The 13,266-nt window shown below is 43.4% G+C and overlaps 1 protein-coding gene across 2 annotated transcripts in view; it reads left to right on the top strand.

Moving 5' to 3' along the window:
• Positions 1-13,266, top strand: part of CEMIP (cell migration inducing hyaluronidase 1) — a 166,420-nt gene that overhangs the window by 93,817 nt on the left and 59,337 nt on the right. For both annotated transcript variants that reach the window (XM_053364360.1, XM_053364359.1), the window contains exons 3-5: positions 7,510-7,659; positions 9,324-9,462; positions 10,742-10,978. In XM_053364360.1, the coding sequence (XP_053220335.1) occupies positions 7,510-7,659; positions 9,324-9,462; positions 10,742-10,978 (526 nt within the window). The remainder of the gene's footprint in view (positions 1-7,509; positions 7,660-9,323; positions 9,463-10,741; positions 10,979-13,266) is intronic.

Here is a 13,266-nt window from a genome sequence, read left to right as displayed (position 1 = left end):
AATCTCAGTTTGTCCCCTTCCTTTTCCAGAATTTCCCAATATCTTGGCCACTTCGACTCCATATTTAACTTTTTAACTGCCTTAGCTTCCATTGGCGACAACCACCTTGGGGTTTTGTTTTCCAGCAAATCTTTATATCTGACCCAGACATTTAATAGTGCTTTTCTGACAATATGGTTTTTAAAACTTTTATGTGCTTTAACCTTGTCATACCACAAATATGCATGCCACCCAAAAATATTGTTAAAACCTTCCAAATCCAAAATGTCTGTGTTTTCAAGAAGCAGCCAATCTTTTAGCCAGCAGAAAGCTGCCGCTTCATAGTACAGTTTAAAGTCTGGCAGGGCAAACCCCCCTCTTTCCTTTGAGTCCGTTAATATCTTAAATTTAATTCTGGGCTTCTTGCCCTGCCAGACAAATTTAGATATATCTTTCTGCCACTTCTTGAAACAGTCCATTTTATCCATTATTTGTAATGCTTGGAACAAAAACAACATTCTTGGCAATACATTCATTTTTATAACTGCAATTCGGCCTAACAAGGAAAGCTTCAAGTTTGACCAAATCTCCAAATCTTTTTTCACTTCTGTCCAAGTTTTTTCATAATTATCTTTAAATAAGTTCACGTTCTTAGCTGTCATATTTATACCCAAGTATTTCACTTTTTTAACCACAGTCAACCCCGTCTCATTCTGAAACCTTTCTTTTTCAACCTGTGTTAGATTTTTCTCCAATACCTTAGTCTTTAACTTATTCAATTTAAATCCTGCCATTTGACCAAACTCTTGAATTATTTCCAAAACTCTTTTCGTACTAGCTTCTGGCTCTTGTAATGTAAGTACTAGGTCATCTGCAAATGCTCTCAATTTGTATTGTTTAGCTCCGACCTGGATCCCTTTAACCAACTGGTCCCTCCTAATCATATTAAGCAAAACCTCCAGGACCGATATAAAAAGTAGTGGGGAGATAGGACACCCCTGACGTGTCCCTTTTTCAATCTTGAACTCTTCTGTAACCACATTGTTTACAATTAGTTTTGCTTTCTGTTCAGAGTATATTGCACCTATACCATTTTCAAACCCTTGGCCTACCCCCATCCCCCGGAGGTTCTTCAGCATGAAACTCCAAGATATATTGTCAAAGGCTTTCTCAGCGTCCACAAATATCAAAACAGCCTTAGTGTTTATATTCACTTCCAACTTCTCCAAAATGTCAATTATATTCCTTACGTTATCCGACAAATGCCTTTTCGGGAGAAAGCCCGCTTGGTCCCCATGAATCTCCTCCATCAAAACTCTTTTCAATCTCTTTGCTAAAATGTCAGCAAAGATTTTGTAATCCACATTTAGTAACGAGATGGGTCGGTAGTTCTTAAGTTGGGTCTTTTCAGTCTCTGTCTTAGGTATAAGTGTAATGTAGGCCTCCCTCCACGTATCGGGTGCCTTCCTCCCCTCCATGATCTCGTTGCAGACTTCCCTCAAAGGTTGTATCAACCCTTCCTTCAAAACTTTGTAATATTTGGAAGTCAGTCCATCCGGTCCAGGTGATTTGCCCAACGTCATACTTTGAATGGCATCTTCTATTTCCTGTGCTGATATCTCCTGGTTCAAAATAGTCTTACTTTCCTGCGAAATCTTTTTCAGCCCATTTTTCTCGAGGAATTGTTGTATGTCCATTTCTTTCTGCGGCCCTTGTGTGTACAGTTGTCTAAAGTAGCTCTGAAAACAGTTCCTAATTTCCACTGGGTTACATATGTTCTTCCCTTTCACTTCTAAGTTTGTTACCGTGTTGAGTTTTTGTCTCTTCTTTATTTGCCAAGCCAACAACTTGCCACATTTATCTGCAGATTCAAAAGTCTTTTGTCTCATTTGCTTAATTTTCCATTCTATTTCTTGATTCATCAGTTCCATATATTGTGTTTGATACAATTTAATTTCTCTTAAAATCTCTTGCGATTTTGGCTTCAGTCTTAGTTTCCTTTCCCCCTCCTTCTAGGAGCCCGAACAGGTGTTCCCTGAAATATTTTTATAGCCCAATCAACAGAGCATCTAATCTTCCTTTCATTAGTTTGTTCGTTAATGATCCCTTTAGCTCAACATTCGGTTTCCAAAAGCAGCCAGACAGATGCCAAAAAGGAAGTTTAGAAGAGAACATGAGGGGGAGAACCAGCTCCTGAAGTTTTTGGCCCCTGGTATTCAGAGTTTGTCTAGTACAGTGGTACCTCAGGTCACAGACGCTTCAGGTTACAGATGCTTCAGGTTACAGACTCCGCTAACACAGAAAAAGTACCTCGGGTTAAGAACTTTGCTTCAGGATGAGAACAGAAATTGGGTGGCGGTGGCGTGGCGGCAGCGGGAGGCCCCATTAGCTAAAGTGGTAACTCAGGTTAAGAACACTTTTAGGTTAAGAATGGACCTCTGGAACGAATTAAGTTCTTATCCAGAGGTACCCCTGTATCTATAATTTAGGAAGCCAGGTGTGGAAGTGTGGGACACCCAAATATAATGCAGTGGTTTCAGAATACAGTGGTACCTCAGGTTACATATGCTTCAGGTTACAGGCTCCGCTAACCCAAAAATAGTGCTTCAGGTTAAGAACTTTGCTTCAGGATGAGAACAGAAATCGTGCTCCGGCAGCGCGGCAGCAGCAGGAGCCCCATTAGCTAAAGTGGTGCTTCAGGTTAAGAACAGTTTCAGGTTAAGAACGGACCTCCAGAACGAATTAAGTACTTAACCCGAGGTACCACTGTACTCTAGGGTTCCTCAGGTTTGCAGAAGTATATCTTTTTTTTCGTTTTTAGAAAATCTGGGGAAAAAATATTCCACATATAACAACATACTGTAAAGATAACCTAGCTTCTGCGTTAAGCTGGGTTATTGCATTGCATTATATATTTTTTGTAATGTGTTTTTTAAAAAAAGTAAATTACAGTCTGGGAGGAATCTGTGAACTCTCTGGACCTTTGAATGTTAAGGCTGTCAGTCGAAGGGAAGAAGGAAAACAAAGGGAGGATATTTTGCCTCTGTGGTAACCTGGAGGGGAGGATTAGGGTGTGCGACAAAGGAGATTTGTTTTATTCACTTATTTATATATTTCAGAGTTAAATCCTGCTCTTCTTTCCCAAAGGGAATCCAGGGCATCTTGCAATGATAAAATTACATAAAACAATTCAAAACAATATTGTAATATTTTGAATTCAGCGGTTAAAACCAGCATAATGAAATATATTAAAACTGACCTGCAGAATTGCGCAAGGGGAATGCTGATCAAAGCCAACCATTAATATTTTACAGGACAGAAATTAACAGAATGAAAGTCGGTTTGGGTTTTGTTCTGCTATTTACTTACTATTTTTAAATTACTGGAAGTTAGAAACATTTCCGGATTTATTTTAAATCACTCAAAGATCTACTAAGAGATCCCGTGTCCATGCCTGTTCTATGGAACTCGTAAGAACGTATGAACTCTGTCCTTTAGAGCTGGTCACTTGAGGCTAGAGAAGAGCGAAGGTGGATTCAGTCGAGAAACCACAGGCTAGCAGATTGACTGATCCCTTTCCAGGGTCTCTTTCAGCCCTGGACTTGTTTGTTTTTTTGGAATGTGACAGGAAACTCAATGCAGATGGAGAGAGTTTGTTTAGAATTCTCAATTTATCTTTCCAATGGCACAAGAAAAGAAAAGAAAAACACACACACAGCAGTATGACTCTTGTCAGTCAGAGAATTTCCTGAATAGTTGCAGTGGAAAGTATTTACAGGGCAAAAGAATGAAATGTGATCCTTCTTTCAGAGAGACTTGGCAGGGAGGAATTGGGGTTGGTTGTCAGGTTAATTTTAAAGGACACATCGGGACCATACAATTAAAGCACCCCGATACCACTTTAAACAGTCATGGCTTCCCCCCCAAAGAATTCTGGGAACTGTAGTTTGTTAAGGGTGCTGAGAGTCGCCGGGAGACCCCTATTCCCCTCCCAGAGCTACAATTCCCAGAGCTCCCTGGGAAAAGGGATTGGTTAAGACACTCTGGGAATCCATTGATTCCAGTAAGTCTACTCTGAGCATGTTGGGTGTCGATCTCTAATTCGGTTTGCGCATTTGAAAGCGCACTGGCTCCCAACCCCAGCTCACTGCCAATCCAAATAGTAAACATTATCAGAACAATGCAGTCTTATGCATGTTTACTTGGAAGTAATTCCCACTGCGCTCAGCAGAGCTGATTCCCAGCAAAGTGTACAGAGAATTGTAGACTGAACGTGTGTTGAGTTGCACCGGATCTTTAAGTGAAGTATGACATGCATTGAGGGTCTTTATACAGTACAGTGGTACCGCAGGTTAAGAACTTAATTCGTTCTGGAGGTCCGTTCTTAACCTGAAACTGTTCTTAACCTGAAGCACCACTTTAGCTAATGGGGCCTCCCACTGCTGCCGAACCACCAGAGCACGATTTCTGTTCTCATCCTGAAGCAAAGTTCTTAACCCGAGGTACAATTTCTGGGTTAGTGGAGTCTGTAACCTGAAGCGTCTGTAACCTGAGGTACCACTGTACTTGTACTTCAAAGACCATACTCATAAAAATAGGACAAAACTATTTCCCGCCCCCGGGGATGTGATGTTGCGGGCTGGGAGCAAGCCCTCCCCACGCACATGGGGCGGGATATAGCCCCTGCGCCATTGGTTGGTCCTCAGCCACATCAACCCAAGGCTATCCAATCCGGACGGTCCGGAGCCTGGCACAGGCTATTGAAACTGCCCACAGCCGAGGACAAGTTCCTTTTCTCCCTGCTCGGGCAGTTCTCTCTCCCCGCCCCGCCCCCAGGTTAGGCTCTTTATCTCCTGACTTCCTATGGACTTCGGTTGGTTGCCTGTTTTTTAACGGGAGCCTGGTAGGAATTTTTTCCACTGGGCAAATTGGCATCGGCCATTTGGTTTTTCGCAATTTGTCACAACTTTGTAAGGTTTGGCGGTTAGGCATTGGAGTATTAGGTTGAAGGTGAGGGGAGGTAGTGGCTATCATCTACCCCTCCTATTTCAAGGGTATTCCCTTAAATTAATCTGAGGGGCGCGGTCCCTGTCCGAAGCCCCAGATGGGGGGCTAGGGCCATGGCACGACCCCTAGCAGTGACCCTGGGGGAGTTCCTAGTTGATGTGCATCAGCAGGGCTCCCCCTTCTGGTGGTTAACCCTTCCAAGACTCCTGCAGATGGGCAGGAGTCAGATATAGCCGTGTGGTTTCCAATGCCTAAACCAATACCACTCACAGCGTGAGTCACTCAGCCAGCGTGGTGTAGTGGTTAAGAGCGGTAGTCTCATAATCTGGGGAACCGGGTTCGCGTCTCCGCTCCTCCACATGCAGCTGCTGGGTGACCTTGGGCCAGTCACACTTCTTTGAAGTCTCTCAGCCCCACTCACCTCACAGAGTGTTTGTTGTGGGGGAGGAAGGGAAAGGAGAATGTTAGCCGCTTTGAGACTCCTTAAAGGGAGTGAAAGGCGGGATATCAAATCCAAACTCTTCTTCTTCTTCTTAACCAACAAAGTTGTGGCCTTTTTTGTCCATTAACCTAAAATACTGTTTCATGTGTCTTTATTCCACTTCCTGGGACCTTGCCATGCAATGAAGATTAATTCTATGGAACGCCCAGTTATGGATCATTTTGACTATTACCTAAGTCTTTTCCAAATATGTCCCAATTAGTTCTAAGTCCTTGAGAAAGGTTTTCAAAGAAATATTCATTGGGAAGTGTGCCCAAATAAATCCCCCCTTTTCTGCTTACTTACTGATCAGCTAAAATAATTCTTACCAGCTCCTGATGAACAATTAGAATGTTTTGGACCTATTCTCCAAAGAAAATTGCTTTGAGAACACTTTCCCAAGGACTTGGGACTAATTGGGAAATATTTGAAAAAGACTTGGCGGTTGAAACAGATTTATAACTGCTTGTTCCTTAGTATTATGTTCATTGTTCTATTTTCATGTGTTTGTTCTTCCAAGTACGTTGCAAGTATATTTATATATTGGTAGGTTTTACTGCTTACTTCTTTAAGTACAGTCAGTTCCACTGCGAGATTAAATATGCTTAAGCATTCTTGGTTTTTACTTAAAGAGAACGATTACAGCCCACTTAATAAAACGTCTGATTCAGAAGCCAATAGGGAAGAGGTTGAATTGTAAAGTTGAGGGTGCATAGCAGACAAAGAATAAACTTCAGGGTTTCTGTGTGTGTGCATGTGTAGCCTGTGAGGCTGCTTTGTCATTGGTATTGACAGTACTGAGTTAGACGGACCAATGTTCTTCCACCTGGGGTTCACAGAAGTGAGTGGACTACAACTCCCATCATCCTTCACCATTGGGCTAAGCTGGATATGGATGATGGGGGACTCCAGGTTGAAGAACACTGGCCTACAGGCTTCCTTCTCACTGCCCTACCTGGAGATGCCAAAGACTGGACTTGGGTCTTTCTGCATGCAAAGCAGGTGTTCTACCATGGAGCGATGGTCCTTCCCCAAAGAGAAAGAGGTGGCAGAAGTGGGGTGGTGGAACCTGGAGAGAATAGGGTTATAAAATATTACACAAAGTGGTGTCGATGTTCGGCTGTAAAATGTTGAATGGTATGTGGTTAGAGTGTTGGACTAGGATCTGGGTGGATCAGGGTTCAAATCCCCAATCAGCCGTGAAGCTGGGCCAGTCACTGTCTCTCAGTCTAACCTAACGGGCTGGGCTGTTGTTAGGATAAAATGAAGATGGGGTAATAATAAATAATAATAATAAATTTTTATTTATACCCCGCCCTCCCCGGCCAAGACCGGGGCAGCTAACACTGAATATAACTACAGTAAAAACATTTTAAAAACAACAACAGTTGATTAAAATATAAGTTAGAATACAGCTTAAAATGTAGCCTTGTTTTAGTGGTAGCCTATAGATCAAAGCCATAAGGGGAGAAAACGTCAAATATTCACCAGGGCCAACTATCCAGGCTGGTCTTACATGGGCCAGCAAAAAGAGCCGAGGGAAAATTGATATACAAATCCCATATAAGGGGTTCCATCAAAAAAATAAATGGGGGGGGGTTAGACTGAGTCCAGCCCAAAGGCCAGGTGGAACAGCTCTGTCTTGCAGGCCCTGCGGAAAGATGTCAAATCCCGCAGGGCCCTGATCTCCTGCGGTAGGGCGTTCCACCAGGCCGGGGCCAGAGCTGAAAAGGCCCTGGCCCTGGTTGAGGCCAATCTAACCTCCTTGGGGCTCGGTACTTCAAAAGTGGTGTTATTTATGGACCTTAAGGTCCTCTGCGGGGCATACCAGGAGAGGAGGTCCCGTAGGTATGAGGGTCCTAGGTACAAGGGTAAAGCCACATATGGCACCTCAAGCTCCTTGGAAGAAATGTGAGGTGATAGCACAATAATACTGTGATGAGCCAGGCCTTTTGCCTGCCAAATGTGGTGTCATTTTACCCATTATGCCTAATGATAGACAAATTCATGTCGTTCACTGCTTCCTTTGCTTATCCCTGCAGGAGCGGCCTCATCCTGTCCTGACCTGGATCCAGAGCTGGAACTCTGGAACCCTGGGCATGACGAAGATAATCAGGTGAACATCAGCGAAGGCCGGAAGCTCCTCTTATCATCTTCTGCCACGGTCCATTCCATCAACATCACAAATGGAGGTAAGCTTAGCTTGCCAAAAACAAAGTTAATAATTGGGTAAATTGGCTGTGGCCTTGGAGGGAAACCTCTGCAAAAAAATAAAATAAAATTTCAAAGCAGCTTACACACACTCAGGGTTGAATGCTTCCCCTCTATACACACACACACACACACGAAAATAAATCCACTTAATAGGCAGCATATCCAGGAGAACCACAGCTTTGGGATGTTGCGGTGCATGAGATTTGATCGGCTATGATGTGTGCATCTGAACTTGTTTTGCTTTTCTGGCTGGGGAAATTGCAAAGGCGACCCAACATGTTTGATCACTGCTGCTTGGTGGCTTCCTCTTTCGACGCCCTGCTAATTATGCACTGTGCATGTAATTACAAGATGGGGCAGAGGCACAAACTGCTATAAAAAGGCACCCTGGTGCTGTCAACAGTGGCTGGTAGTGTCAACCAACGCTATCCATGTGAGCTTTTTGCTCCGCAAGTGCTTCTCTGCTTGTAGAACAACATGGCTCACGTTGCATCAGTCGATTTGCATGGAGGAGGACTTGGAAAGGATTAGTACTGCCCTGCAGAGGATTAGTACTGCCCTGGACGCACTGTGGCGTGCTCCCTTTCAAACTCTGATTCAAAGGTCTTACTCGCAATGTTGAAATAGACTTTTATTCTGTCCTTGAGACTGACCAATGCCTCTCTGCCTTTGCTGAGCAGGGCCAACATTAAGAAGCAAGGCCAGGGATATTCATATTCTGTGCCAACAGCTTAAAGCAGAATTGAGCACTTTGAAACTCTCAGCTTTCAGAGGATTTATTTATTTTTAAACAAGTTTCTTGTCTTTATGGCAAAGTGTGAGGCTATTTGCCTGCTGAAATTGCAAGAGGCTGGTTTGGTGAGTGGGAGGTGCTGAGTGAGACTTCCTATGATGTGATGGTAGATTTCTCCTCCCTGTGACTATCGGAAGTGAAATAACATATCTGTATAATTTAATATATGTTGATGTCAGAATTCAGGTTTTCTTAGTGCAAAGCAGATACACTGAATCAGGGCTATAAGCCAGGCATAGGCAAACTCTGGCCCTCCAGATGTTTGGGACTACAATTCCCATCATCCCTAGCTAACAGGACCGGTGGTCAGGGAGGATGGGAATTGTAGTCCCAAACATCTGGAGGGAAGGAGTTTGCCTATGCCTGCTATAAGCCATGGTGTGCATGGGCTTAAGAAGAAAGCAACCCTGATGTTCCCAAGGTGCAAATATCTAGGCTCGAAAGCAGATTGCATAGATGTATTCACAGGGGGGGGGGAGGAGCTAATCCACCTCAGGCAGCAAAAATAGGCCTGGGAAAGAAATTTGTCTGAAATCCTGGAAAGCTGCTGCCAGTCTGTGTAGACAACATTGATCAAAGATGACCATTTGTCTGACTCAATATAAGGCAGCTTCCAATGTACCTACAGCAGACTTTTAAATATATATATATATATCAGAAAATCAGAAAGGACCCAATATGGAGTTTTTCACAATTAAAGCAATAAAGACATGTTTACGCTGTGCCTTATTAAAAGTGGCAAAATTAGAAAACCCAAACTCATGTAGTAAATAAAAGGATGCTCTGAATTCTGGTTGATTTAAATCTTACCACACCATCAAAGCAAAACTCTTTTTTTTTTCCCTTCAGGAAAGCTAGTGATTAAAGACAACACAGGCCCTATTGTTTTGCGCACTCGACATATTTTGATCGAAAATGATGGAGAGCTTCATGTCGGGAGTGAGAGCTGTCCTTTCCGGAGCAACCTGACAATCATCTTGTATGGGCGGTATGTAATTAGACAGACTTCATCCCATAATTTTGAAGATTAGACTTCCTAGGCCCCTTAAAACACACACATACACTGGTCCAAGCTCCCTCATGAGCTCTTGGCAGGAGAGTTGCTATGGTGGTGTGGGCATAAAGACAATGGCTCTGAGGCGCTAATCTCCCGAGAGGTATCTGCGAGTATCGTGGCAGGACAAAGACCACACCCAAAATTTAACAGGTTTATAAACACATTGTGAACCACAGACCATTTATCCCAAGTACAGAAAACACAGGAAGGATTATCTTTGGGGTACCGTAAAAATTAAACCACATCTAGGACAATGATAAAAGCAAAAGGTTGCATCTACTAGCAGTCATACTAAGAGTAGACCCACTTGAAAGAATAGGCCAAATTGTTGTTGTTTAGTCGTTTAGTTGTGTCCGACTCTTCGTGACCCCATGAACCAGAGCACGCCAGGCCCTCCTGTCTTTCACTGCCTCCCACAGTTTGGTCAAACTCATGCTGGTAGCTTCGAGAACACTGTCCAACCATCTCGTCCTCTGTTGTCCCCTTCTCCTTGTGCCCTCCATCTTTCCCAACATCAGGGTCTTTTCCAGGGAGTCTTCTCTTCTCATGAGGTGGCCAAAGTATTGGAGCCTCAGCTTCAGGATCTGTCCTTCCAGTGAGCACGCAGGGCTGATTTCCTTAAGAATTGATAGGTTTGATCTTCTTGCAGTCCATGGGACTCTCAAGAGTCTCCCCAATTAACTTGGGTCTATTAATTTCAGTGGGTCTACCCTCAGAAGGACTTAATTGGATGCCACCAGTACATTTCACACAATGTATATTATCACAATGGTGTGCTTTTTGGACACCATTTCAGATGCAAACAAATACTAATTCAGAGTAGCCAAGGAACAGCAGCAAATGCTTTGCTATTTAATTTAGTGTTATCATTATTCTGTTGCTGTCTAGGAGAGGCGCTTATGGGGTTTTCTGCCTCTGGTGCCAAAATAACTTGGTCCCCCTTGTGTATAATGTGCTTTGGCTAGGAGGAAGGCTCAATGTGCTGATCTGCCACAGGCAGCAAAATGTTTAGAGACGGCCCTTACAATTCCACATTCACCTGTGATGTGTTATTTCCTTCAAGGAACCAATACTTAAAGCGTGTCGCTTTTCAGAAGATCTAAGCAAAATATGAGTACTACCAAGATCTAGCTAGACGGTTATAAATTTTGTAGACCTTCACATTTGTATTTATGTACTCAAATGATCTAATTTTTCTTTAACCTCTTAGCGCTGATGATGGCAGCCAACCAGACAGTTACTTTGGAAAGAAGTATATTGGGGTGATCGATGGTGGGACTCTTGAGGTCCATGGTGAGAAGAAGCTATCGTGGACTTTCCTAAACAAGACCCTGAACCCAGGTGGCATGCAAGAAGGAGGCTACTACTTTGAACGAAGCTGGGGACATCGTGGTGTTATTGTCCATGTCATAGACCCGAACACAGGGACAGTTGTCCATTCTGATCGGTGAGTCAATCTCTTAATTCCAACTCTACTCAGTTTCTTACAGTCTTAAGTGCAATTCTCCACATTTTCCACATCAATCTGATTTTTTTTAAAGTCCTCATGAAACCCACCAGAATTTTAATGTGATTTCCCCCCAAACATACACATTTGTCTACGCAGTTTTGCCTGATATGCGCATTTTTGCAAAACGATTTCCCCTAACACAATACATTTCTGTTGTTACATTATTTTCAGAAATAGATGCACTTTGATGCACACTTTACTCTAGTATGTGCATTTCCGTACACAATGCTTGGCCACAGAACAGCATTGCAAAATTCAGAGAAGTGTGAATTTTGAAGGATGACTGTGATTTAGTCTACACAGGGTCCCTTCAAACTCTTATGATTCTATAATTATATATCACAAAACATACTGTTTTGTAAAGTGCAATTTGGGCAGATTTGCCTTTAAATGTGAACCGACTTGAATTTCTCCCCACCCCACGTAAACTGTGAATATTTTAATCAGCACAGACGAATTTTACCAAGTGCTACTTTATCTATTCTTTGTGCTCTTTGTAGCTGAACTCACTGAGATCTGTACCTGTATAGAGCTAGCTTTAGCTGACATAGGTCCTTAATATATGTGTGTTCAAAAAATCCCCCTCCTATGCACTTCTTTACAATCACCACACTAGCAGCATCTAAGGAGAATGCTAGTAATGGGACTCTCTAGGAATTCTCTGTGTTGATTTATTGGATACTTTACTGCACGTACATGAAACAGATGTATACCCAGATGGGCTGATAAGGGCCTATTCTGCCGTGGCTCCCTCTCTCAGGAATTCACTCATCTTCTGGAGGTCAGACGTGAGTCAGCCAAGCATGCCGCCCCCCTTGGGGAATGAAGACTTTTCCTGGAGGAATGATTGCTTTAATGTACTGCTGCTTGCTTAGGCTGCTGACTTCAGAGCCGTGATATTGCTTCTTTCTGTGCTTCTACCTGGACAGTAGAAACATCAGGTGGTTCATACCTACAAAACGAAGGAACGAGCAACCTACAAGTCACATTTTTAGACTGTGTGGACAAGCCCTGTGTATTGCTAATGAGCTTTTGTGTACTGCATTAATGATTCTGCTTGTGAGACACATTAGCAAGCCCTGTAAAGCATTGAGTCCCTCCAAATTAAGAGGGGCTTTTTGAGGGTATGTTCTGCAACATGTCACTGGCGTAGTAATAGGACCTGGGTGGTGGATTTATATTGGCCCATCCACACATAATTCCGCTTCATTAGTTGTTCTGTGATGCTTCCATAGGGTTGTTGCATTATTGCTGTCTGAAGGGGCACTCTTACGCTACAGCATAACAAGAGCTGGACAAAAAAAGAAACTAGAACATTTGTGGTGGGTGTAAATAGTTACAGGATATCAGCAGGAAGTTGCAGGGTATGTACTGATTGGAAATGAAGCACCCCAGAATTTATTGGTGGCAAGGAAAAAATACCACCAAGGTACCCTTTGGTGGTGGGCCGCGGGTGGCACTGTGGTCTAAACCACTGAGCCTCTTGGGCTTGCCAATTAGAAGGTTGGCAGTTTGGATCCCCGCAACTTGGTGGGCTCCCATTGCTCGGTCCCTGCTCCTGCCAACCTAGCAGTTCGAAAGCACTCCCCCCCCAAAGGTGCAAGTAGATAAATAGGTACTGCTCCGTCAGGAAGGTAAATAGCGTTTCTGTGCGCTGCTCTGGTTTCGGTGTTCCGTTGTGCCAGAAGCGGCTTAGTCATGCTGGCTACATGACCCAGAAAAACTGTCTGAGGACAAACACCGGCTCCCTTGGCCTGTAAAGCGAGATGAGTGCCACAACCCCAGAGTCATCTGCGACTGGACTTAACTGTCAGGGGTCCTTTACTCCCCCCCCCCCTTTGGTGAGTGAACCCCAGCAGAGATTTAAAGTCGCAAAATATGAGGCAAAGTAAAGCATGAAAGTATTAGACTTTTAAAATATGCCCTAGTGTAGTCCAGAATTACCCTCTTTCCCCAGCATAGGAAAATACCAAAAATGGTTTACTTACAAACTCTCCAGAGGTCAAATTCATGTGCTTTTCCACCCAGCATTAAGTGACGGTCGCACAGGCAGTAAAACTTGGCTTAGTTACAGCGGTGAAAGTTCCCAAGCTATTGGTATAGGAACACAAGAATGGCTTCTCAGGTAGACTGAGTAAGATAAGGTGAGCTAAGCCTGGCAGGACAGCTTACTTTATGGTCTTAAACCTTTTGTTTTGTCGTCTTATTGCTTGTTTCTAGCTATA

Source organism: Podarcis raffonei, chromosome 14 (assembly GCF_027172205.1).
Source record: "Podarcis raffonei isolate rPodRaf1 chromosome 14, rPodRaf1.pri, whole genome shotgun sequence".
Taxonomy (NCBI): Eukaryota; Metazoa; Chordata; class Lepidosauria; order Squamata; family Lacertidae; genus Podarcis; species Podarcis raffonei.
This window is presented reverse-complemented; position numbering and strand designations above follow the sequence as displayed.